A 26752-nucleotide genomic window follows, 5' to 3' on the forward strand; every position below is an offset into this window, starting at 1 on the left:
TTTTCTGTCAGGACGGGGTGCTGAGTTTAGATTCATGAGAAATCAGATGAACTTTAACATTTAAAGGGGTCTGAATACTTTCCAGACCAGCGTTCATCGATGTTTCAGACTCTGTGAGCAAACAGACGTGAGACCCGTCCACTTCCTGCTGCCAGCGCTCCAGAATCTCCTCCTAACGTCTTTAAGAGTCGTTTCCATCTCATCAACCGTTGCAGCCTAATTAGTCTCCACCTCATACTGTCTGTCCTGTCGCTCTATTGTCTGTGATTCATTGGATTTGTCCCTCATCAATGAGCTCCCTGCCTCACAGTCTGTCGCGTGAAATCAGGAAGGGGGGGGGGGGGGGGGGGGGGTCACCACATCAGCTGATCCACAACATCCTCCAAATACAGACCAGTCAACATGTTTATTTGGAAGTGCAGGCTTAGATCTACAGACTGTCTCGTGTCTTTATGCACAAACTCTGCTGCCTCTCTGTAAAGACCTTGAGCGCTGTCGTCTGGAGGTCATCTCGCATGGAGAGCTGACAGAGATCCAGGCTTCCAGCTGGTCTCCCCCATCCTCCTCCTCCTGCGGGGGGGGGGGGGGGGGGGGGGGGGGGGGGATGCTGGGAGCAGCCTGCAGCCCGGGGCATCACACACCCATTCAGCCCCCTCCTCCCTCTCCTCTCTCCTCCACATGCTCCTTTGTACCGCTCACACTGACGCATCTGTGTACCCGGATACATCAGGACACAGAAAGGACTCACAACAAGAAGGAGGCTGTTTACACAAAACACTAAAAAACTACCAAATATGTTGGAAATATTTCACTGACAACAACACAATCTAATAAAACCATAAAAAAGAACCATAAAAGTCACCAATAAATACCACAAGGAGCATTTCACGACCGTATGTCATGTTTTACGGCTGCTAATTAGACTTTTAAAAATACCAAAGTCACGTAAATTGACTTTAAAACACTTTACGGCTCCTCAGGAGGACAGTCGCGTGCGGGCAAGACGTTTTGACACATTATAGCATGAAAACAAATGAAGAAGATGAAGATGTTGAAGAAGAAGAGGAGACGTCCTCTCTCTCTCTCCTGCACAGAGTGAAACCGAGCTAGCAGATAAAAGCAGACCGCAGGTGGAGGAGGAGAAAGGTGTTTAAAGGTTTATCTGCTCACCTGTGTCCGGTCTCTCCTTCTCCATGTTTTAATGTTTCTGTCGGACGGTGACAATAGAGGCAGGGCGGGTGTGTCCGTCTCCCCCAGCAGGGACTGACGGACAGCAGCGTGAGCCAATACAGGGCCCCTCCGCCAGGAGAGGGGGCGGGGCTTGTGTGTTCTCAGCCATGTGGTGGAACAAGTGAAAGGAGGAAATGTTGCGTTTGTGTTCCTGTGACACGTGCTGAATTAAAAAAAAATAATAATCTAATTTAAAGAAAATAAGAGTGCAGCTCAGGTGTGTTTACGTCTTCTTAAATCTTTGGTCCTCTCGGGCTCGGCTCCTGTTGTAGTTCTCATGATGGTTCCTGTTGTAGTTCTCATGATGGTTCCTGTTGTAGTTCTCATGATGGTTCCTGTTGTAGTTCTCATGATGGCTCCTGTTGTAGTTCTCATGATGGTTCCTGTTGTAGTTCTCATGATGGTTCCTGTTGTAGTTCTCATGATGGTTCCTGTTGTAGTTCTCATGATGGCTCCTGTTGTAGTTCTCGTGATGGTTCCTATTGTAGTTCTCGTGATGGTTCCTGTTGTAGTTCTCGTGATGGTTCCTGTTGTAGTTCTCGTGATGGTTCCTGTTGTAGTTCTCGTGATGGCTCCTGTTGTAGTTCTCATGATGGTTCCTATTGTAGTTCTCATGATGGTTCCTGGTGTAGTTGTCATGATGGTTCCTGTTGTAGTTCTCATGATGGTTCCTGGTGTAGTTGTCATGATGGTTCCTGTTGTAGTTCTCATGATGGTTCCTGGTGTAGTTCTCGTGATGGTTCCTATTGTAGTTCTCATGATGGTTCCTGGTGTAGTTGTCATGATGGTTCCTGTTGTAGTTCTCATGATGGTTCCTGGCGTAGTTCTCGTGATGGTTCCTATTGTAGTTCTCATGATGGTTCCTGGTGTAGTTGTCATGATGGTTCCTGTTGTAGTTCTCATGATGGTTCCTGGTGTAGTTGTCATGATGGTTCCTGTTGTAGTTCTCATGATGGTTCCTGTTGTAGTTCTCATGATGGTTCCTGTTGTAGTTGTCATGATGGTTCCTATTGTAGTTCTCATGATGGTTCCTGTTGTAGTTCTCATGATGGTTCCTGTTGTAGTTCTCATGATGGTTCCTGTTGTAGTTCTCATGATGGTTCCTGTTGTAATTCTCATGATGGTTCCTGTTGTAGTTCTCATGATGGTTCCTGTTGTAATTCTCATGATGGTTCCTGTTGTAGTTCTCATGATGGTTCCTGTTGTAGTTCTCATGATGGTTCCTGTTGTAGTTCTCATGATGGTTCCTGTTGTAGTTCTCATGATGGTTCCTGTTGTAATTCTCATGATGGTTCCTGTTGTAGTTCTCATGATGGTTCCTGTTGTAGTTCTCGTGATGGTTCCTGTTGTAATTCTCATGATGGTTCCTGTTGTAGTTCTCATGATGGTTCCTGTTGTAGTTCTCGTGATGGTTCCTGTTGTAGTTCTCATGATGGTTCCTGTTGTAGTTCTCATGATGGTTCCTGTTGTAGTTCTCATGATGGTTCCTGTTGTAATTCTCATGATGGTTCCTGTTGTAGTTCTCATGATGGTTCCTGTTGTAGTTCTCATGATGGTTCCTGTTGTAGTTCTCATGATGGTTCCTGTTGTAATTCTCATGATGGTTCCTGTTGTAGTTCTCGTGATGGTTCCTGTTGTAGTTCTCATGATGGTTCCTGTTGTAGTTCTCGTGATGGTTCCTGTTGTAGTTCTCATGATGGTTCCTGTTGTAGTTCTCGTGATGGTTCCTGTTGTAGTTCTCATGATGGTTCCTGTTGTAGTTCTCGTGATGGTTCCTGTTGTAGTTCTCGTGATGGTTCCTTGTTGTAGTTCTCATGATGGTTCCTTGCCCCCCCCCCCTTTTCTTGGAGCAAGTTTCTGAGGGTGAGGGATTTTTGTTTCTCCGTGTGAGTGATCAAAGTCGTCCCTGCTTTGCTGTCCCTTCTTGGTCCCGCTGAACGCTTCATGCTCAGTGTGACATCATCACTCACATCAGCGCTCGTCGGACGACTCGTCATGTCTGCAGTCTCCGATCAGCCTCAGATAACACACACATCTCCGACACCTAAATCCTCCCCAGGCGATGAAGCAAGCCGGAGCGATGTGTCATACTTTGAAGGAAGCATCGTGCATGAAGTTCATCAGTGTTATCTTTAACTTTCAGGATTCATCATCAGTCTCATCACCATCAGAGTGAAGCAGAGTTCACGCCTGATGGAGAACAGATCAAGCACTCCCATTTGGCGTCTTCACACTTAAAGCCGAGGTCAGACTGCACGTTATAAGAATGGTTGGAGCCCGACCCGGCAGACCCGGCAGACCTTTCTTCCTGTGTAGCCACATCGTCATCAGAGGAACTTAACCAACCTGTGCTAAAGGGAACCTTCCAAAAACCACTTCAACAGGCGACCAAGAACCTCAAGGAGCTTTTCAAACCTCAAACATTCAGGGGATCCTAAACTAATGCAAAGGTCACCTCGTCAAGTCGGACAGGCTGATGCACAGATAAGGTTCCTCAAAACAAACCTGGACCCCGGTGCACTCACACGGGGCCCAGGGCCGATTCAGGGTCTGTTGGGGCCCAAGGCACAAACTCATTGAGGGGCCCCTTCAACGAGTGTTTATTATTATTTCCCAGACAGGTAACTTCATTTTCCTTCATTGATACATTTTGAGTAACGCTGCAACGCTCTGCAGGGCGTTGAGAGTGAGTGCAGTCAGATGGGGCCCCATTAGGGAGGTTTCCGACTGTCGTTGCAAAATTTGCACATTTTGAGGCGATGCTTTGGTTTTAAAGTTTGTCAGCTGTCGCCCCCCCCCGTACTCGTCTGGGGCCCCCCCAAGCAGTTCCCTGGAGACAAGCTGCGCCTCTGACGTACATCTGTCCACATGAGCTGAAAAAGAAGTCTTCAGTAATGAACCTGGGATCAGCTGGCGTGTCATGGCGCTCGTCCAATCCGAGCAGACTGGATTTAAGTTGATTTAAGGTGTTAATTCTCCGCTTCAAGAGGAGACACGCTCCAGCAGACGACGACTCCGTGTTTCTCTGATTTATCGACTCATGACTCAGCAGACTTCTGCGTGTGAACCAGAAAAGTCCTTCGAGGGGCAAAAACTCTGCCGACAAATCCGAACCTGTTCAAACATCTCAGATTATGATGCAACTCTCCGACTCCCGAGAACTGAAGGAAAACTTCTGAAGTTTTTCTGTCTCAGTGTTGATCTGATGACGGCTGAAACACGGCGTTCACTATTACACAACAACCTTACACCTCGATGATTCTGTTTTGAGTCTGAAACACGAGGGGGCGGAGCCAGCCGGCCGGCCCGTCCATGTGAAGTTTAAACAGTGAGGATTCTGGGGTCCCTTTGGGCCCCATCAGACCAGCCTTCATTACCATCACGTCTCCCAGTACGTTCCCCCTCTTCCTCTTTTCACCGACGCAGACGGATCATTCTTCTCCGTGCGCTCAGACGGGGCCCCGTTAGGGAGGTTTCCGACTTGTCACTGCAACATTTGGACATTTTGAGCCACAGCTGTGGTTTTAAAGTTTGTGGCCCCCGGGGACTGTCCAGGGGCCTCTGGACTCACACACACACACACACACATTTAGAGTCAGAGACGCAGCAGTTTGGATAAAGCACTTTAATAGCAGATGAATATTAGAAAGAAGACATGACAGGTTGTTTCTTTATGACAACAGTTAGTGTGTTACTTACACGAGCAAAACAAAAAAGGATTGGACGCTCCGATTAAACTCAACATGATATTCTTCTTCTTCTCCTTCGTGATGCACTTTGACACTACAACCATAAAATCCCTTCCTTCATATTGCAATGAAATAAATACCTAACACAGGCGAATGGAAGCAGCTGATTGGGCCGTTTCATCTTCAAAAATCACTCACACCACATTTTCTCGGGCGGCGGTGGCGGCGGCGGCGGCTGAAGCCCGTGTTCCCGCCCTCATGCACGCCTGAAGAGTCCGGCACCACGCCTTGTTTACAGACACACACACAGCTGCTATGAGTCCACTACATGTTCACGCACATCTCACGGCGTGTTAGCTGGCCATTTGATCATCGAGCAAAGCCCGCCAGCTTCTTCTTCTTCTTCTTCTTCTTTTTTTTTAGTGGATGCAACAAAGCTTTGAATGGACGAACACAGAACGAGGTGGCGTTCCGTCTGACAGGATACAAACACAGTTAGAACGTTTGAGAACCGAGTACGTCTTTTAGCTTAAGTGCTGCTGCAGGAAGCTTCACAAACAAAGTCGGCCTGTTGTTGTTTTTTTAACTTTCTGTCTGGTAACAAAAATCATGAGCTGCATGGTTTCAACGACGCTTTCCAGCAGTCAAAAATAGCTTATAAAAATAATTTCTTGAGTTAGTTTTGGATGTGATGGGCGTGGTTCTGCACGTCGATGCTGCTCGCTCGTGTTCTGCTGCTCCGCTCCTCGCTGTGATTTACGGCCGCAGCGTCTGATCCTGGCTCTCTCTCTCTCTCTCTCTCTCTCTCTCCACTGATTTACGAGATGCTTATGTAAGATATGGGACTGCATTCAAACACATCAGGGCACGCATATTATCAAAACCCTCCCCGACCAGTCCACCCCCCCCCCCCCCCCCACACACACACACACACACACCTCAGAGGGAAAAGAGCTGGAAAACAAAAGCGTGTGATAAGGTGCTTTTTTTTTTTTTGTCTTTTTTTTTTTTCGATGGGAGCAGCTGGAGTCGTCTCTTATTCTCGCCTCCTTCACATGCTGGAACAGTGCAGACCTGTCCTCCAGTGAGATGATAGAGAGTGAAGGTGTGACAGAGAGAGAGAGAGAGAGAGAGAGAGAGAGAGAGAGAGAGAGAGCAGCAGATTGGTGGAGACAGGATGATAAAGTAAGGATCAGACAGTCGTCAGCAGTGAGCCTGGAAGAAGGCCTGCAGGACAAATAAAAAGGCTGCGCTTGTTGTTTGTCTGTGTGAAAGCGTCGGGCGGTCGAACGGTCGAGCGGTCGGGCGGTCGTCGGGGGGTTGGGGGGGGATGCAGAAACCACGTGAGGCGAGGAGCATCAACACAGGCCATGCAAACGCAGCTCCTCGTCCTCGTCAGTCTGACATTCGGACCACATTGCATACAAAAAGCGATAAATGCTGCCTCAACAGGGTGGAAGCGTCCCGGAGCGGAGCCCTCCTCTCGCTCCGCGGCGTCACAGGCAAGATGGCGTTTTACAGGTGGAGAGTAAGGGTATCATGGCGGTGCATATATAGATACTTCAGATGGGTTGTGTTTTTTTTGTTTTTTTTCCTTCCACGCGGTTTTTCGGATGCTCAGTTGAGATGTTGCTTTGTGTTTTCCGGTCTTAAAAAAGGCGGGCCTTCTTCTTCATGTCGTTCTTCTTCCACAGGGCCATCCGGTCGAACTGATCCAGGGTCATCCCGAAAACCCTCTGGAAGTCCTCAGGAGAAAGGTGTCTCTGCAGGAGCAAGCAAACAAACAGAGTCAGAGCCGCCATTTTCAGGGCGGCGTTTCATGTGCGTGTCGTCATGATTGAGCGACATGTGACGGATTTAACACACATGTTGACGTCATGTGATCTCGGAGTTGGGTTCAAGCTCCGAAACTCGTTTTTCCTACGCGTCCGGCGTCACATGAATGCAGCATAATTTATTGGTTCTCCCCTCATAATCACAGTGAGAGTCACAGTGGACTACAACAATGGCTGCTCCCTCCCAGCTGACTGAACCGTCTCTGCACACTTTGATTGACAGCTGTCACACTGATCCTCAACTTAGCTAGGCTAGCTTAGCATCAGTTTGTGTGCGGAGCAAGTTTTTATTTATTTTTATTTTTTTATTCAACAATAAAGTTGAATAAAAAAAATAAAATAAAAAAAAACTTGCTCCGCACACAAACCGATGCTAAGCTAACCGAGCTACGTGACTCCAGTTCTGTCCTTTGGCTCGTTCACTGTGACTTTTTCTCCGTCCTCATTGGCTCGTTTGGCCTCCTGGACTCTGATCCGGGTTTAGCTGCTGATTGGTTGTGATAAACCAAACGCGGGTCAGGGTGAAGGATCAGGACTCCTCGTGGGACATTAAACCCCTCGAAGGCTCCCCGGGGAGTTCTGGTGTCGAGGTCACTGAAGGGTGAAACATTTTAACGAGGTCTGTTTTTTTTGGAGGGAAAAAGGACGGCGCTGCACCACAAGACCAACCACAACTCGGATACTTCCTGTTTCGAGCGACCAGCAGGAAATGAGTTATTACACGACATTAAGAGCTTCAGTCTTTATTAGAGGACCTGCGTGTGGCTTCAACTCCATGTGACCCGCTGAGAGAGGAAGCAGACTCGACGTTTCACTAAAGCAGCGAGAAGCACCCGAACGCCTCGTTCAGAGACGCACTGCGCTGACTTCCTGTCTCATTGTTTTTAAAGCCTCGCTCCTCCGTACAGCGCTCAAGGAGCTCACGTGTTAAACGTCCGTCATGTGACCCACACGAGCTCACCGCCTCCGAACACGACGCTCTCTGACCTCTCATGTCTCAAGTCATTCTTTAAACCACACGTTAATGTCTCCTCTGCTTGTTCCTGACGTTCTGTAGACAAACGAGGAGAAACAGCAGAGCGGGGGGGGGAGGGGGGGAAGGGGGCTCACCTCCAGTCTGGTCCGATCGACGTCTCTGGGAAGCTTCACTTTCACTCGATGCGTCACTGCCAGGATCTCGTACGGGTAGATCTGGCACGCGTGGTGGGAGAGTTATTAGGGAACAAAATCATAATCCAAGAGTGCACACGCAGCAGCCAAGAATATTATTAGCAGAGTATTAACCAATGAAAGTCCTCTTACCTTGTATTCTGAGAGGGAGGGGGGGGCGGGCGAGAGAGAGAGAGAGAGAGAGACAGAGAGAGAGAGAGAGAGAGGAGAGAGAGAGAGAGAGAGAGAGTGAATCCAGTGGAACAATAGCAGAGCGGTTAAGTCATAAATGATACCTGATGGAATTCATTCTCATCACAAATATTCAACAAGAAGGGCGTCGAGCGCGTTGCTGTGCACCCACAATAACACACACACACACACACACACACACACACACGCTTATGAGGCTGGCACGCGGTCAACTCAGTCACTGCCAAAGATACAGCAACGATTACACACACACACACACACACACACACACACACACGGCAGTAATCCTGCAGCTGGAAAGATGACATCACCTCTGTGCACGGTGACCCGGCGGGCCGAGCTGCAGGGCCCGGCGGCGTGCTCGCTCTGTAAACTGACCACACGTCTAACCTTGGACAGTTTGAGGACGTGTGGTCTTTGTTCTGGAGTCAGACTTGGACCTCTGAACGGGAACAGCTGGGAAGTTATTTTTGGGAGTGGAGGTTCTGGAGGTCACGTACAAAAGCTTCACTGCACTACTCTGGACTGCCAGCAGGGGGCCCGACTGTCCTCAGGACCGCCGTCGGACTTTAAAAGGTTCTGACTGTTCTGAGCTCACAGACAAACTTCATGTCTCTCACCTCTCATGCCGCCCCAGCTGTGGGAGTCCGGGTCCACTTCATCCTCCACCATCTCAGCGGCCTGCAGGAACACACACACACACACACACACACACACACACGTCAACGTCTGCCGTCACGCTCGCTCACAGGAAACGACCAGGACATGTTTTAGCTAACGCCACTAAAAACATCCAGCTGATGTGGATCCAGGATCTGAAACCCTGAGCAGAGACTGAGATGGTGGTTATGACGCGTTACCTCCTTTATCTGCTCGATCCAATCAGGAGCTTTTTATTAGCATTTTTGTTTTCTGGCTATTAGCATGTGAGCTAACGTAACGTAATAATTAAACTCCTCATAAACTGTAGATGAAGACAGACGACGTGGTTTCTTTTTTTAAGGTCTCGTCTCGGGATCTGGACCCTATGTGACAGACACGCCCCCCCCCACAGGATGAGGACCATATAAGGTCATATTTAAGGTCCTGGTCTTGGCACGGTCACAGGAAGAATCTGAGTACCATGTTTCCTGTTTGATACATAAATTAGATGTTTTGTTTTGGCAGAAGGGGCGGGGCTTCACCTCCGTGACTGACGTCCCTTCAGCAAGACATCAACGACCGTCGCTGCAGGAGGTCGAGCGGTCCAGCCTCATGCACGGTTTCTATCAGCCAATTAAAACAATCTGATCCCCATGGAGACTGTTGTCATGTTTATGTAGCCTGTCCTCCATCCCGTCATGATAGACTTGATGTTTCTGGTTCCCCGTGTTGATTGGTCGATGCTCTGCGGGTGAGTTTGGTAGAAAGATGGAGTAAACGTGTGAAGACGCCGCCGGCCTGTAGAAGCGTGGCTGATAGAAACTAAACGTACCGCCTCAGTGTCAGTTTTCAGTTTACTACGGCTCGTATGTTTCCTCTCAGAGTGACGGTGGGAGCCATGTTTAGATCACATGACCCCACACACCCACTGCACACGCAGGACGCCACATTTATTCACAGGAGATCAAAATGCCAGAACGTTCAGGAAGGCGAGGCGGACACTGATCACGGATGCTTCACTTTGTTTTGTGTTGAAGTTGGTAATCCGTCGAGCGGCGAGCTGAAGAGAGACGGGAGAGGTTGGGATGGCGTGCAGTGAAGGACCACGACTAGAGCCTCCTTACATGCTAGCTAGGCATGTAAGGAGGCTTCAGCACCAAATTCAAACCAGCTCATCCTCGAGTCCAAGTGGAAGTTTGCACCAACTTTCACCACGTGTGGTTTTGCCGTTCCTGAGTTTGGCTTTAAAGGCCGCCCGTGATGCGTTCAGGGCCCAGCCGCCGCCGTCGGCACCGTCGAGCTCTCTCTCCTCTGAAGCTGCTCGTGTCTGTTGCTCTGCTTGTTTACTCCCCTCACTATGGGGACGTGCACACCCCATTTAAATTAACAAGTCCAACGTTCTCATAAAAACAGCCAGCGAGAATCAAGCGCCCCCCTGCCGCAGCACGCCGCCTGCCAAGGCTTTGGGCCGGCTTTTTATTGGGCCAGATCTGATATCACAGAAAAGACACCGAGGGCGCTTATTATTTCATAAAGGTTGTTATGGAGTTGTGTCATGTTGGCTGGTGCCAGATGTGACGGGCATGGTTTAGATTCTGAGGTAACCAATGGGAGCGTCAGGGTTGGAATTGATCGTGTTATTCTGATTGAGTTAATCAGTGATTTCTCAGAACGGGTCACAAACACCCGGGGGGGGGGGGGGGGGCTGATCTCAGCTGTCATTGGGCGAGAGGCTGGGTTACACTCTGGACTGTTCACCAGCCAATCACAGGGCTGACATTCAGAGACAAGCAAGGAGCCACTCTCACAGTTAACACAGAGTCAGCAGCAGGTAACCCGGCGTGTGATTGGACGGTGGGAGGAAGCCGGAGAGAACGCACGCCATGCACGGGGGAGAACATGCAAACTCTCATGCAAGACGCCCAGTGTTTTTAAAATCTTAAAGTGTGGGACTAAACGTCTTCAGAGAGAAGACGGGGACGGACTGCAGCCTGTGAGTGGCGCCGCACAGAGGTCACTGAAGCCATCGCACTTTCACGTGGAGAGAAAAGTTTTAAATCTTCGTCCCAGATGTTGGTGAGAGTTTTAAAGCTAGTTAGCTTGACTGTTAGCATAGCATTTGCCAGCTCACCTTGTAGATGCCGTTCCTTCCGTACCCGGGTAGAGATGCAGACTTATTGTAGGGGAAATCTGCCGAGAGAACACACGTTATCATTTCCTGTTTGAGCTTCACGTCAGTCACAGCGGGGGGGGGGGGGCGTGGCCTCTGATGAGCGACTCACTGGGCTGGGAGGTGTCGGTCGGCAGACTGTGTGTGGACTTGCTGGGGTCGAGATCTTCTGCACCCATGTGTCCGTCAATTTCATTCTTCAAGATCATCCAACTGGTCCTCTGAAGGCGAGAGAGAGAGAGAGAGAGAGAGAGACAGAGAGAGAGAGAGAGAGAGAGAGAGAGAGAGGAGGATGGCAGGAAGTGATGGGTGATTGTAAAGTATGAGTTAGTGAATTAGTGAATGGATGTCCAGTATTTGCAAAGAGAGACAGCTATGGAGACACAGACGGACACACAGACCCACCTTGCTATCCTCCCCATCCTGCCAGGATGTTCTAGAAGCTGTAAAAACAGTCACATGTTACAGGAAGTCACAAGTAATGAGCTGGATCATCTGCCTCCCAGCTCCACTACACCGCACTATAAAGTCCACAGTAAATCACACCCGGCCATGACATCATCAGCTGCAGACGGCGTCGACCGCGAGCTCCGTGACTGTGGACTCAAACGGGCCCGATAGCAACCAATCACGTGTCTGTTGGCGGGGCTTCACGGACGGGTTGGGAGCACCGCCTCGAGGTCACCAGAGCAAGGTCGTTCAGCAGCTCACCGAAGAAACCAAAAGGGACGATTGGATCCGGCTCGCTTCGGATAACTACCGTAAAACTTCTAATAAAAGCCCATCCCAGTTTAAGTCCCAGTCCCAGTCCCAGTCCCCTTTACGAACCCGTGTCGCTGCAGGTTTGGACCAGTAAAGGCAGCTCTCAGTTAGAGGCTCGTCCACATGGAGGGTTGATTAGTTTGAAATATAAAAAAAGCAGCAAGACACAAAATAAAACGATATTTTTATATATATGTAGAAGTTAAAAAAAGTTCATTTAAACTCTAGATATGAAAACTCTTCTGCTCGGGATATTCAAAATCACGATGTCCTTTGCTTTGGTGGCCTTGATGCTCCCAACGTTCCCAGTGTCCCGAACGTCCAAACCAGCAGCCTGTGAAGACGTCGATGACATCGACTGTGTGCGTTCACGCTCTGCACAGGACGAAGCTCTCTGATGGAGTCCAGTTAGTAACGCTGATGCCCGAAGATGCGATGAATTAAAAGATTTTAGGTGAAATCACTTTTGAAAAAAAAAAAAATCTAATTTCTTGCAGTAAATTCCGACGTTTATGATGCGTTGTTTGCAAACGCACATGGTTGGATAACGATGACGTTGCATTTAATTGCAAACTCTAAAAATCCATTATCACACTGAATCATCCTAAACGTGGTGTTTGTTGTGTTTGCATTACTTGGGGTCAAGAGAAGGTCATATTTGGGGTCAGAGATGGTGACTGGAGGAGACGTGTGGCTGTGATTTGAACCGCCTCCAACATCTTCGTGCCAGATCTGACATCACGTAGCACAAAACTGGACCAACGGGCCAAATATCCCCAAAAGCATGTGTGGTCCACTCACACATGATGTCACTTAAATAATTCCCAAGGTGACCCATTAGAGTTTGGAGGGAAGTCGATTTTCTCTCGCCTCCTCCCGGCCGGTGACCTCACGTCTGCTCGAACGCACACAGTCGAGATACGGTGCTCGTAAATCTGCGGCGCCGCGCCGTGCCGTGTGCAGCCGAGGTGTCCTGTCACGTTTTGACCACGAGGAAAACTCCCCGGAGTGAGAGAGGAGAGAAGAGCTCCCCGGATAACACAAGGTGACCGGAGTGAAGACCAGAAAGAAGACACACGAACAATGGTGAGGGGAGACACTGATACCTCCAATACAACCACACACAGTGACCTCATGTACCCGACCAATCACAGAGTGGACACACACACACACACACACACACACACACATACACACACACACACACACACACAGTTTTCAACACTGAAACCAACAAATGAGCCGGTGAGATGAGTGCAGACATGCATAAACAGGAAGAGCAAAATCACCACTCAGATTCTAACAGGTGTGTTTCTGTGACGCGTCGGCCAATCAGATTTTGTAGTTTGGGGGAAATGTTTGTCAGGGATGGAATCAAATCAGACTCATGATGTCTTTAAAGTGACATGTTAGAGAATGAAGTTGGGAATGCAGCGTTTCAGACACTCGTGGAATATTTACTGTGGGGCGCTCAGTTGGACACATTAGGATGCCTCCTATTACGGTGGCCTTCAAGGACAAAATTAGGTGTAATGTTTTTACTGAAAAGCTTTTCTGAACCTCCTTCTAGCTTTAGATTCTGCTCCTGAATGCTCTGGATCTGATTGGACCAGAGAAGGTAGGCGGGGCTTTGAAGGCCATTTTGGACGCCCCTGCCAGATATGAGAGCAGTTATCAGGTCTAAACACTGAAGCTACAGTGTCTCTACATGCTGACCTGTGTGAGAGGAGGGGGCGGAGCCAGCTCTCTGTGATGATTAGAGTTTAGACTGCAGTACACATTTTAAACACTAGGGGGCAGCTCTCTGTGATGATTAGAGTTTAGACTGCAGTTTCTCGTTTTAAACACTAGGGGGCAGCCCTCTGTGATGATTAGAGTTTAGACTGCAGTACTCATTTTAAACACTAGGGGGCAGCTCTCTGTGATGATTAGAGTTTAGACTGCAGTACTTGTTTTAAACACTAGGGGGCGGAGCTACATACTGCTCCTTTAAGGATGTTGTTTGGGAAGCGAGCCGACTGCGACGCGAGAAGGGAGCCGACTGCGACGCGAGAAGGAAAACTCCGATAGTGAGATTTTAAGGACTGTGAGTGTGTCAGAATTTTGATGTTTTAATTTTCACTGGTATCAACGCTCATGTGTTTTGACCTTTAAGGCCACCATACATTAAATAACTTAATTAAGGTATCCAGTTTAAAAAATAATAGTAATATTGGGGGAATCCATCGTCACATGTTCGTCATCTTTGGGAGGAAATGTGAAAAACTCAGGTTTATGTTTTTGATGAGCCCTCCGCCTTCATGAATGATTTTAGTCTTTCACTTGATTGGCTGCTGGTTCACTGTGTTCAAGGATCTGAATGTTGAACTTTGCACTCGTCCCATGCATGTCGATCCGTGGAGTCCACTGGACAAAGAGGAGAGGGAGGAGGAGATGACTGACAGGCCACATGCGACACATCGTGCAGAGACCAGACCAGAGAAGGACGTGTTAAAGAGGAAGTGGACTGTACCATGCTGTCTGTAGATGGGGGGTTTTCTATAGATATTATCTTTGACCATAGTCTCTGAAGATGGCAACAGACGCAGAGGAAAGAAAATGGACAAAGCCAACATGGGAGGGAGAGAAAGGAAGAGAGAGAATGGAGAAAAAGTAGCATGAGTTAGCAGTTATTGAGGGATGAGGTCATTTTGAAGAAGCAAAAAAAGGAGGGGGGGGGCAGGGGGGGGGGGGGGCGCAGTAAAAGTTTGACTTTATTCAAAACATTTGTCATTATTTATCACGGCACATCAGAAAAAACAACACTTTTATTATCCATGCAACAAACTCCAGAATGTGTTTTATTGTTTGTTTTAATTCAATCAAACCGACACGTGACCTCCGACCTTCAGCTCATCCAAAACAACACGATTCATTCAAAGAAAAGAAAAAAAAGGGTCGAGGTTATAAAATCTGTGCAGCTCGACTGAAAGGCCTTTCAGGTAGGATACGGCGAGCGCGTTGGACGCAGAGTGGGCGGGGCGGGGCAGGGCGGTCGCTTCAGCACGATGTTTGTGTCCACTATCAAAGAGGGCGTGGCTTCATGATGTCATCAGGGCAGGACAGGAGTTGGGAGCGTCCTATCTGGAACGGCCCTTCAGGCTGTTTTCTAAAACCGCCTGCTAAACATGCAAACATGAGACTCGCAGGGCGGTAAAGATACCGAGTCGACCTCGCGTACCGTTTCCCACAATGCAAAGCGTCAGGTCAGGAATGCAAACGACGCACAGCGGCGTCCACCGTCCTGAGTGGACGCTCCACCGAGGCGGCGTTTGACGTCAGCGGGGCAGAAACTAGCTTAGCCGCGCTGCAGAGCGAGCACGGACCGGAGGTCACATGACAGACGGCGTGCTGAATCCTACCACAGTAGTCTGTGTGTCTCTGGAATAATGGCGACTGTATGTTTGACCCTTCAGGATAAACTTCATTGATCCCCCGGCGGAGGAAGTTTGGTCATTTATCCGTCAGCGGGCTCTGACAGAGATTGTTGTCGCACACGAAAACCACGACAGAAACATGACTCAGCGTTATTCCCCCGGCTTGTCTCACAGCCTGCCAGCATCTGAATCAACATCCATTTGAAAGCAATAAGGACAAAGACTCTGAGAGCCATTAAGTGGATAATCGCTCGACTTTTTCTTTCCACTTAATTGTTTCCAACATGGGAGTTTGTGCTTTTCTTTCCTCTGTGTGACAGACAGTCGATGGAAACAGCATGTTGGGACTGAGAGGGATGAAAACATTTAGCAAGCTGTCGGGACGACGAGGTCCTCAGAGAAACACGTACAAACATTACGACGATGACTCCGTGACTCCAGGATGGACCAGAGTCCGACATGTTCACCACTCCTGGTTTTTGATATCCAGGATGTGCTGAGCAACAGTTTCCAGAGATTTATTGTTGTTGCTTTTTTGGGTAAAAAAAAAAACGGTTGAGAGAAAGAGAGAGAGAGCGGGAAACGACACATGCCGGGTTCAAACCTGGGACGCCTCCGTACTGCGCTGTGAGGAGGAGGAGCTGAATCTCTCCGGAGCGTTTGATGGCGAGTATTGTGAAGGTGACTTTTATCTAACGCCGTGTCCCGCTTGGCCTCAGAAGTCGGATATTACAAGTCTGACGGCCTGATACAGGACGCCATCAGGAAGTCGGAATTCTGACTTGGAAGCTTGGAGCAGCCAGAACGTGGTCAACACGTTCAAAGTGTTGACCACGTCATCAAACGCTCCGATAGACAAACTAACTAAGACACTCGTGGAGGCGTGTGACTTCATCTGTTTACAACTCGTAAGTGGAAGACGATGAACTTGAGTGTGACGTCAAACAGAATCAGGAAAGGAAGCTCTCTGACTGTCTTTACTTGGAAGACGGACAGGAGCAAACTTTGCGTTTAAGTTGGAAGAGCAGGAAAAAAAACCGAGCTTGACTCGCTCCGTCCTGGTACCTGGAGAGAAAGCAGTTAAACACAGAAAACGCACTTTGATGATCGGCCATGTTTCCCATCAGAGGCCTGCTGGGAAACTATCAAACACTTCCTGTTCCTGGTTGGCCCCACTCATGACTGGCTGCTTTATGATCATGCCCGCTCTCGTCACAACGTGTAAAGGTGAAGGAGGAGGAGGAGCTGCAGGGCGAGCGGTGCGGCTGATGCCTACCTGGTATGTGGAAGTGCCTGGGAGCAGCCATGTATGTAGAAGTAGAGGAAGGGGATTTGCCATCAGAATAGGTGGACAAGCTGGGGGTGCTCCGACCACTTTCACTACCTTCATGTGACAGGAGGAGGAGTCGGAGGGCAGCGGGGGGGGGGGGGGGATAAACAAAGGGTGTTGGGGAAAAAGCAAACAAAAGGCAGGGTTAGGTTAGTCATGTTGATAAAGAGCAAAAACAAAAAGAGAGAGAGGAGGAGGAGTGATTATTCCAATTGTGTGTGTGTGTGTGTGTGTGTGTGTGTGTGTGTGTGTCGCACATCCAGACACACCCTCCTCGTGTTAGATCACAGAGCGGCTGGGTGATGGAGTCACTGACACCAATCAGGCCAAACGTAATAAACACTTTACATCCAGAGCTTTGAGGGAGACACAGCGAGCGGTTTAGAGTGTGCACGAGACACACACACACACACACACACACACACACACACACACACACACACACACACACACACACACATTGGAGTGCTGTTAGTGCGGCTGTAAATGTAGGCCAGAGCCTCCTTTCACACATGTGGAGCTAAGCGAGGAGGTGTTGGCAGGCTGCAGACTTCAGGGAGGAGATGCATTATAATTCCTCTGCACAGATAACTCGTCACACAGTGAAAACAATAACGGCGTTCAGCAGGGATTATGGGAGATAAAAATGGCGTCTTCTCATTAAAGAAGGAGCCCGTTGTTCTTTCACGGCGTGTTGGGAGCAGATAGGGCTTGAAAAGGACGAGCGCTGCTCTCCGTCACGTGCCGCTGCAACTGGCAAACAGGCCCCAAATTACAGATCCCAGTCCTTCCTTTCATCTTCTCCAGTGAGGAGAGCGCCACTCCGCCGCTGCCATGGAGAGGAAAAACCCCGGGAACCGCTTCATCGGGATTTTCTGTGTGAACGTGGAATCCCCCCTTTTTTTAAAAAAACAGACGTGACCCACCAAGCAGGCACGTCAGAAAAAAAAAAAAGTGGTCCGACTGCTACAAGTTTTGAAAAGCGGGTGGATCAGGACCAGGACCAGGACCAGGACCAGGACCAACTTTCTGTGCGTCACAAAATGTTCTGCTTGGCAAAGAAAACCTTTCCCAAATTCCCCCCATTGGAGGATCAATAAAGTTTATCCTTATCCTTAAAAAAAGAAGCTTCCCTTCTCTTCTCGACCTTCATATCAGAAATGTGTGTCGTGATTGTTCATGACTGCTGCTGGGTCCTGAGACCCTCTGCTCTAAAATACTAAAACCACCACACTCACAGCTCCTGCCCTGAAGGACCAACTGAAGCCTGTGGAGTTGTTCTGCGTATGACCACATGGTGTGCAGGTGAATAATTAAAGGTGTCTGCTGAGGATGTCGTCGTTTGTTAAGAGGAAGTCTGACACATGAGGACGAACAGGGGATCATTCAGGAACAACACCGGGGTGGATTAGATTAAAAAAAGCAGGCAAACGATGAGACTACAAATCTGAAGAAAACAACAACAACAACAACAACAACAACAAGCAGGTAAATTAAACTTCCTCTGAAAGATCAGGTCGAATATATCGAGGTCTAAATCAAGTTAATCCATGCACCACGACATCCACGTCCACAGACACAAGTGAAGAAGAGCAAGCAGAAGTCTGAGTGGTCCGGAGATCGTACCCTGATGCACGCCATCAAACAACAACCACAATACCGGACAACAACGTCACAGAACCTGCTGACCATTCCACTGAGGGGGGGCGGGGGGGCGGGGACACAGAGAAGAGAAAGGCTTCTGGTGTTTACCGTTAGGAGGAGGTAAACTGAGGTGCAGGGAGGTCCTAGATTTGGGGTCAGGTAAGGGGTCCTGTTTGAAGCCTAAGGAGGGGGGGACAGGATGGAGCAAAGGGAGGGAGGTGGATCAGCCTTTCAGGGGTCAAAGCATCCTAATGGGGACCTGTACAGTACCGGCTCGTGGTCGCTGATGGTGTCATAACATTAGTAGTTTCATGTGAAAACTTCACGAGGGGACAAACAGTGCACACCAAGTCAGGCAAGTCTGGTTCTTATTGGACGTCTCGCTCCATGGTGAAGCTGGAGACCGTAAAACTCAAAGCAGAGGATTAATTTGGTGCTAAACCGCAACCCATGCTAAGTCAATTCACTTGTTGTATCACAGCACTCCATTCTTTTAGACCAACAATCAAATACAGATCTGGCGACTCGCTGTTGTTCGGGAAAACTTGAAACAACTATTTTTGTTATTTGAGACTTAAAATAAAGGATTTGCTCGATTCTGGGAAACCCCGTTTTTTGGTCAGTGATCCCAGCGAGTCGCCTGTGCTCTGTATTTGACCAGCTCTTGGTCTCGGCGTGCTCTGATACCTCTGAAGTAAGGGATGTAGTTGTGCTGCTGCAGCATGGCCAGGGTGGTGGGGTTCAGGTGATAAGACAAGCCTGCACTGCCACCTGCTGGTAAAGGCGAGTGTTTGCCACTGCCACCACCGCCGCATCCTTCAGCCCCACCAGAATAGTAGAGAGGGACAGATGAGGAGTCCCTCGCCCAGGTGGAAGGGTATTTAATGGCACCCAAGAGATTTGGAGTCAAAGGGAGAGAACTGGAGTCGCGGGCCTGGCTGCTGTTTCTACCACTGAGGTAGACGTCCGGGCCTGAATGTCCAATCAGATCACAGGGAGCATGTTGAGTCAAGGATCCGATTCTGATGCGAGTACTTGCTCTTTGAATGGTAAAGATTTTGTTTCCAGGGAAATTTAAAGGGTGCACATTTGCAGTTTGTGTAAAAAAAAAAGGTTTAAAATTCAAATATGGACTGGAAATGAAGGAAAATGTTGTCATTATGGAGTGGTGTCACAAAGACGCAAGCTAAGCTAAGCTAAGCTAATGCAACACAAACACACTGAGTTGAGTTGAACCCTGTTTCAGGAGCTACAGCTGTGAAGTAACGCAGATAGACGACCTACAGTATGCTGAGCACAGGCAGCAGATGAATAATAATCAACAAACAAGACGTTTTAAATCACCTGTGTTTCCAGCTAAACAATCTAAACAAGCAACCAGGATTTCTTTCAGACGGATACATGAGAGAGGTCAGAGAAGGTTTATGAAGGCGTGATGGTTGCTACCTGGTCGGCTGTAGTTCTGGGGGGAACGTGACGGGGTGTAACGTCCGTAGCCCCCCATGGAGCTGTTGGAGCTGGGGCTGGAGGGCCTCCGCTGGCGGGGTGACTTCTCCCCGTCACCCTGGAAGCACAGACACAAAACGCCACACATTTTAGCTCAATCCATCATCATCATCATCATCATCATCATCATCTGATCAATCTGATCAATCTTGTGGCGAAAGCATTTAATAATAATCTCACACACATCATGGGCAACATACCACGGATGCAGGGAAACACATTAAAGGGGATATATTATCTCCCTCTTTTCAAACAGCGCCCCCTGGTGGTCTGAATGAAACGTGTTTCTGTGCTGTGGTCCAAATATAACATGAATGAAGCAGCAGAGGAGGTTTGTGACCCTGTAGAAACCAGCTCTCTCTGAACGCTCCGTTTTGGTGTGTGTGTCTCTTTAAATGCAATAAGCCCCGCCCCCTGAGTTTTCCCAGTAGACATCCCTCCTCTGTAGAGAGAATAAAAATGGCCGATCTGCGCAAAAAGTTTTACTCTAGTCTGCATGTGGAGTCCATGGGTGGAGATACCAGAATCCAACTTGTGATGTCACAAACTGACAACATTTACTCCGTGTGGTCAGACTCATGCAAACACAAACAGATGACAGGATGGATTTATTTCACAATGTGTGGGTTGATAGACACTCAGGTTAACCAACTAAATGTTTCATAATATGTCCCCTTTAAAACATCATGAGCTAAATAAACATTTTACTTTGCTTTGCATCAGCAGGGCTGCGTGCATGCTAGTCTGCAGATACTTCGATTTCTCATTTCAAAGGAGGAACTAAATGTTTGGCTAGCGACCACGCGTGCAGGTTGTTGTCGATCAACACAAGTACTACAACTCCTCTGTACTGACACACAAAGACAAACACACACACACACAGCAAAGCACAGATGGAGGGTGTTTGAGATCCACAGTGACACGCCATGCATCACATCATTACCTCAGTAGGAGTAGGAGAAATCAGCTGAGGGGACTGCAAACGAAGAGGGGGAGAAAGCTTATGATTAGGATGAACTCGTAAGAGGGATGATGATGATGATGAGCCAAACATCCAACCGTGCTGAAACGTCTCTGAGGACGTTTCTGATGGATGGATGAGCTGAATGACGTGGATCCAAAGTAAACTCACACACTCCAAAAGAGACAAGAGATGAGGCAATGAGCGCAAACATGGCGGACGAGGAATGACCGTGACTGATTTCACCGTCAGGGTGAGGGAGAGGGACGGAGGGAGAAGGAGAAAAACCGCCTGAGGTTTCATTTGTGTACAGGTAGAAAAACAATGAGGCCTGAGAGTGTACAGCAGAGATCCAGTGTGTCCTGTGTGAATGTGTGTGTGAGTCCTGACTGAGGGAGAAGCTGGAGTCCTGCTGGCTGTGTTGTTGTCAGAGCTGTGTTTACATGGCTCCTCCCCCTTGTGTATAAAAGCTGTTTTAGCCAAGAAGAAGAAGAACATACTCACTGGTTTTTACATCATTCTGTGTCAGTTTACGTGAAGCTAACGAGCTAACTAAAGAGCGCTACGTTAGCATGCTAACACAAGAGCTTCACAGGAGGCTTCCGTATGACGGAGCTGTCGCCAAACAGGAAGCTTGTTTTGGTTTCACGCTGGAGCTCATGGGCGACACCTACTGGATGAAAAAGTCTTTAAAGGAGAAGGAGCGCGTTAATCCTCCTAAACCAGGACCTGCTCCTCCACCCAAACAGTTTAGCCTGCGGACGCTAACGCATGGTCAGTAATGCTGATCAGGGAGTTCGACTGAATGCTGACACAGACTCACTCTCAGTATGTTTGTAATAACTGTTTATATATCAGTATAAGATGTGTGTGTATCAGGTGTGGCGTACCTCTCCGTAGTGCCTCTCCTCAGACGGGTAGCTGACGTACGGAGAGTAGGACAGCATGTCAGGTCTGTCGATGTTGTAGATGGCCTTGGTCTTTGGAAGAGCTGCCAGGTCTTTGTAGTCCAGCATCTCCTCTCCGAGCTTGGCCTGAAGGCAGAGAGGAGGGTTCAACGATTACTGCACGACAAGGGGAAGAAAAACAGCTGCTGCTGCTGCCCCCTGGTGGTGTGTAGAGGTGGTGCAGTCTTACATAGATGACTCTGCTGGGGGAACCTGAGGCGCTGGAGGCTGGGACTGAAGTGATGCTCTCAGATGAAGTCCTGGTCACCTGAAACACAACCATGAGTAACTTTAGACACGTTAAAATGTGTTGGATGTGACTTCCGGGTCTTTTGGATCCAGCCTCTAGTGGACGGTTGAGGCACTGCATACTCTTTAGATTTATTTTAAATCCATTCAGGAGTTTGTTAAAGTGAAACGAGACATTCAGAGATGCAACAGAGTCCTTCACTGAGACTACAGGGAGACACTGAGGACCACTATCTACAGAGAGACTGAAGGGACAAAATAAATACAGGGACACTGAGGACCACTATCTACAGAGAGACTGAAGGGACAAAATAAATACAGAGACTCTGAGGACCACTATCTACAGAGAGACTGAAGGGACAAAATAAATACAGAGAGACTGAAGACCACTATCTACAGAGAGACTGAAGGGACAAAATAAATACAGAGACACTGAGGACCACTATCTACAGAGAGACTGAAGGGACAAAATAAATACAGAGAGACACTGAGGACCACTATCTACAGAGAGACTGAAGGGACAAAATAAATACAGGGACACTGAGGACCACTATCTACAGAGAGACTGAAGGGACAAAAGGAAAAAAGGTTGCAATAATTGTGGACCTTAATTCACTGAGATGAACTCGTTAATGCTGACAGCTCAAATCAGAGGTGCATTAGTGAAGCTGCTGGACGGCCGCCATCAGGACCAATCACAGTCATTGTTAAGCGCACAAGTTGAACACAGAGAAGAGACACTTGACCCTTTTTAGAGACGTGAAGTGTCCAGGTTAAATCTTTTAATTAGAATTTATTCTCCCCTCCAGAAAGGAGAATTTCATTCAATGACACAGTTAAAAAAAAACAACAAAAAAAAAAACACACACTCTGAAGACGTGTTTACAGCTCCGCCATGTCCTCTCTGTTTCTCAAGTTGTGTGGTTGTTATTCTCTACAGATGCAGACATCATTCGTCTCAGAGCGTCCGTCGCATGCACCGACTGATAACACGCATCATCAGTCGCCGACCAATCAAAACCCTCTCTCTCTACTGCTGCTGCATCTGAAGCGTTAATAGTAGCATGTTGGAGCGGCTGTGGTCAACCCCATGCAGCAGATGGTTGTGAGGAGGCTGAGGAGCACCAACCTGCTGCTCAGGGACGTCAGTGAGCTGTATCCGGACCTGCTTCTGGGGGAGGAGACGGGTTATGATGAGGAATGAGGAAGGTGGATACTGGATGTAAAAGCTGCGGGCCTGATGATGCATCGTTAAAAGCTTGCTGTTTTAAAAAACCTCGCCTTCATCTTCAGAAACCTCAGATGCAAACGATCTGAATCTGTCTCTGCTCTACCTGCAGTACATGTGACACTTCCTGCTCTCGTGTTTGGGAACAGCTGTTCCTCGGAGGTCGGCCCTACCCACCTTGCTCTTCTCCTCCTGTTTGGCTGCTTGTCTGCATGGAGGATGCCAGATAGAAGACCCTGAAGACACAGAGACAGAAAAAAGAAAAAACATGATTGTATGGTTGCTAGCTCTCCGTGGTTCATGCTGGTGAGCTAATCAGCCCAAACTGGAATATCTGACTGAAGTCAAACCAACCGATACTCCCTACTCCGTCTTTTATAAATGCCTGCTTTTGCCCTTCGTTTCCGATCACGAGGTAATCGTACGTCGGAGTAATCCCAGCGTGAATCTGCAGAGGGCGCTAAGCTGCTTGTTGTGCAAATCATGCGACAGCCCCCCCTGATATGAAACAAAGAAAGCCTCGTACACACTGTAGACTCTCCTCAGCCGTCCTCCGGCAGCCCTGCAGCGTTCTGGACTCCAGAGAGCTGGCCAATCAGAAGAGAGGGGGCACATGGGGAGGTGTGGCCTTAAAGAGGTCAAACTAACACTCTGAGGGGCTTTTAGTGACGCTGGTCTGGGGTAAGTCAGGAGGTCTTTGAGATGCAAAGCTGCTCGACAGGTTTCACAGACTGGAAGGATCTTATTGTTTTCACCTTTTACACTACAGACCTCCCCGGAGACCTCAGCTGTGCTTTGAGTTAAATATGTTAAATATATGAATAAAACCTACGGGGGGACGAGCCGCACGTGTGAACATGTTTGAGTAACAGCATTTATACGTTAGCTCCTTTTTATCAGACGCCGTGCACAGAGACAGATTTAAACCACACAAAACAAAAGCTCATGACACATCTGGATTAATTCACTCAGGCAGCAGATCAACGACAACTAAAACAAAGTCTGCGTCAAAGCGCCGGCTGCTGCTCGCCGCTCGTGCTGCAGCAGCAGTAAATAATATCTCAGCGAGTGTGGGGGAGTGATTCATGATTCATTCCCAGTTCATTATGGTTAAAAGGGTTCTCGGTGCTGCATTGAGGCAGGTGATGAAGAGAAGAAGGGTTTAAAGCTGCAGAGGAGTTCACACAGCGTGAAGCAGGCAGACAGTTTGTTCATCATCATGTCTGCTGTGTGAGGAGCCAGCTGTAGATTTAATTTGGGGCTTTTATTGGAGGGACAGGAAAGTGGACAGAGATGGATATGAGGAAAAGCAGGACAGGAGCCACAGGTTGGATTTGAACCCGGGTCGACCACGCTGAGGACGACAGCCACCGACCACCACGCCACCAGCACCCAGTGGCCACACCCCCATCTCAAAGTGTAAAAGTAAAGCATGTTGAATATTTACGATGGGATATTCTGGAGGGGAATGGAACGACGGCGTGCTGGGAATCCAGCTGACCGACGAAGGACAGAAAGTTCAAACTAATTTAGCACACCTCCGAGGTCAACATGCTGCCTCCAGACTTTTTTTTTATTTGGGAATTTTCAGTAAAAGAAGTCGTCAAACCGTCCCTGGTTTGTCCTCCCTGCTGGACGTTTTCCACACCCGACAGGACGGTTCAGCCTTTCCGAAGTGATCCTCCTGTGTGGGAGCTGATTTGATGATCGGCCTTTGTGAAGATGTGAATCTTCTCTGACTGTGAGCCAGGCTTTCAAACATCTTACAGAATCATCACAAACGTCCACGTCAGGCCTTGTTTACCTTGCAGGTACATTTCCTCCCCCTCTGCAAACATCTGCTCACAGCGGGCACAGCGGGCGCACGTTGGGTGGTAGTGCTTCTCTCCAGCCTGGAGGACAGGAAACACAGGAAACATGATTCAAACACATCCATGATGCACATCTGTTCACAGTTCAGTTAAGCTGCTACACGGTCCCAGGAGTGATGCTAAGCTAACAGCAATTCATCCCACTCAGGGGAGGCAGGAAGAGGCTGTGTTTGACGTTTTGACCACAAGGTGGAGCCCTTGTGTTGAGTATGAGGCCCGCCACGTGCTTCATGTCAACACGACAGGAAAATACAAAGACTGAGAATTATGATAGAAACTGAACAAAGGGATGTTTCTATAAAACCACATGTGAACACACGCTCACATGTACGCAGGCCCGGAGGGGACGATGGAGCTGCACTACTCCATTGACATTTTATTTATTTTAATAATTTGGGGGTTTAACCGACCCTTAACCGACAGGGGAGTTTATCAACATTTGACTTCGTAATCCGACACAAACGTGAGGGAAAACAATCACTTTAACAACTTTCTGAGGAACTTCAACGTGCGCTCTGAAAAGCATGTCCGCTCAGTCCGCCATCTTGCCGGAACCCCTTAACTTCTCTTGTTGTAAACTTCTGTGAACTAAGTCACCTACGGCAACCCCAAAGGCCCAAAATATATATCAACACTTATGACCAGAGTCAAACTGACACTAAAACCAAGAACATCACACGTCTGTGTGTTTCTTCTTAATTAATAAATCTGAAATCAGTTCTTAAATTTAGTTTTTATTCTATTAATTTAGAGTTCTGGCATTTCAAGTTTTAACTGGTATGATGTCATTTCCTGTCATGTTTGTAAATGTTACTGTACATTGAGAACATTGCACAAGCTTGATTTGGAGAAAATCGTGATAAAAAAATCGAAATCGCAATTTCTGCCAGAAAAATCGCAGTTCTATCGTTCAGCCGTACGACTGAATCATTTACACGGAGACAGAGCTGTGATGACTTGCGCTCTTTTAATGTCGATCACTTCAACGTCACAACAGGCAGGTTAATCGCATGCTGAACACTAGGAGTGCTGCAGTCATACACAGTCGATCACCGAGTGCTCGATCAGATATATCACAAATAATCTGATCGAATGTTAAGATTTAGGCCTTTTTGGACAAATTCCTAAAGAGCAATAAAAAGTTCAATGTGACAGTCTCTCTCTCTCTTTCTCATCACTAAATATTTTCCATCTGACCATCCTCTTAACAACCTGGTTCCAAAAAACCAAATAGGCATTCCCTCCAGGATTTCATGGACTGTTTGGGGAATTGTTGAGGCCTAACATGCTCAGATTTCGCGTCAGATTCTCCAAAACATTTCAACGCATGTTTGAGATGTTTTTTCATGTCAATTATTTTCTTGCACACACTTCGATGTGAGTGAGTGATATTTGAACCTGAGCAGAGCGATTTACTTTGTGAAGCATGTTCATCTGCCTCACTCTCTCCCGTCTCTAGAGCTGAAACGATTCCTCGAATAATTCGATTACAAAAATTCATCGAGGAATTTTCGCTGCCTCGAGGCTTCGTTAAGTTTTTTTTTTTTTGCGTCATCAAAACTTTGCTATGTGTATAAAACACGTTTAATGTAGTTGCAGCTACCTGCTCCTCTCTCTGACACACGCACACGCGCTAACACGCACACACACACACGAGCGTGGCGCGCCCCTTTTTTTTTTTTTTTTTTTTTTTTGACAACTTTGTTTATTGAATTTTAACATAAAAAACAGCAGTTTCAGTCATACATTCAATAATGTATTGCTATTGTGTTTAAGAACAAACAATAAACAAACAAACACCCCACCCCCCACCCCGGCACATACCCCCTCCAAAATAAAAGTTGGTCCAGAAGGCAAGATGAATAATCAGTCCACAGGAATATGACACGTTGTGCCTTCCACATATGACA

At 48.0% G+C, this 26752-nt stretch overlaps 1 protein-coding gene across 6 annotated transcripts; it reads right to left on the reverse strand.

Moving 5' to 3' along the window:
* Positions 1 to 4840: 4840 nt before the first annotated feature.
* LOC306819434 (actin-binding LIM protein 2-like) lies at positions 4841 to 25182 on the reverse strand. 6 transcript variants are annotated; one of them, XM_079373233.1, is made up of 18 exons: positions 24776 to 25182; positions 23149 to 23207; positions 22873 to 22914; positions 21685 to 21762; positions 21438 to 21581; positions 20530 to 20562; positions 19527 to 19644; positions 18768 to 19052; positions 18189 to 18260; positions 16383 to 16490; positions 14203 to 14256; positions 11334 to 11371; positions 11041 to 11149; positions 10890 to 10948; positions 8737 to 8797; positions 8057 to 8064; positions 7865 to 7945; positions 4841 to 6682 (listed from the first exon to the last, which is right to left on the reverse strand). In XM_079373233.1, exons 1-18 carry the CDS (start codon positions 24888 to 24890, stop codon positions 6569 to 6571), a joined length of 1578 nt encoding a protein of 525 aa, XP_079229359.1. In that variant the 5' UTR covers positions 24891 to 25182; the 3' UTR covers positions 4841 to 6568. The 6 variants fall into 6 exon arrangements, 1 of the variants encoding a protein (XP_079229359.1); XR_013778524.1 differs by lacking the exon at positions 18189 to 18260 and having other exon boundaries at positions 7865 to 8797; positions 22873 to 22911; positions 24776 to 25178; XR_013778526.1 differs by lacking the exon at positions 18189 to 18260 and having other exon boundaries at positions 7865 to 8797; positions 24776 to 25177.
* Positions 25183 to 26752: the final 1570 nt, after the last annotated feature.

Source organism: Symphodus melops (genome assembly GCF_947650265.1).
Source record: "Symphodus melops genome assembly, contig: scaffold_294, whole genome shotgun sequence".
NCBI classification, from domain to species: Eukaryota; Metazoa; Chordata; class Actinopteri; order Labriformes; family Labridae; genus Symphodus; species Symphodus melops.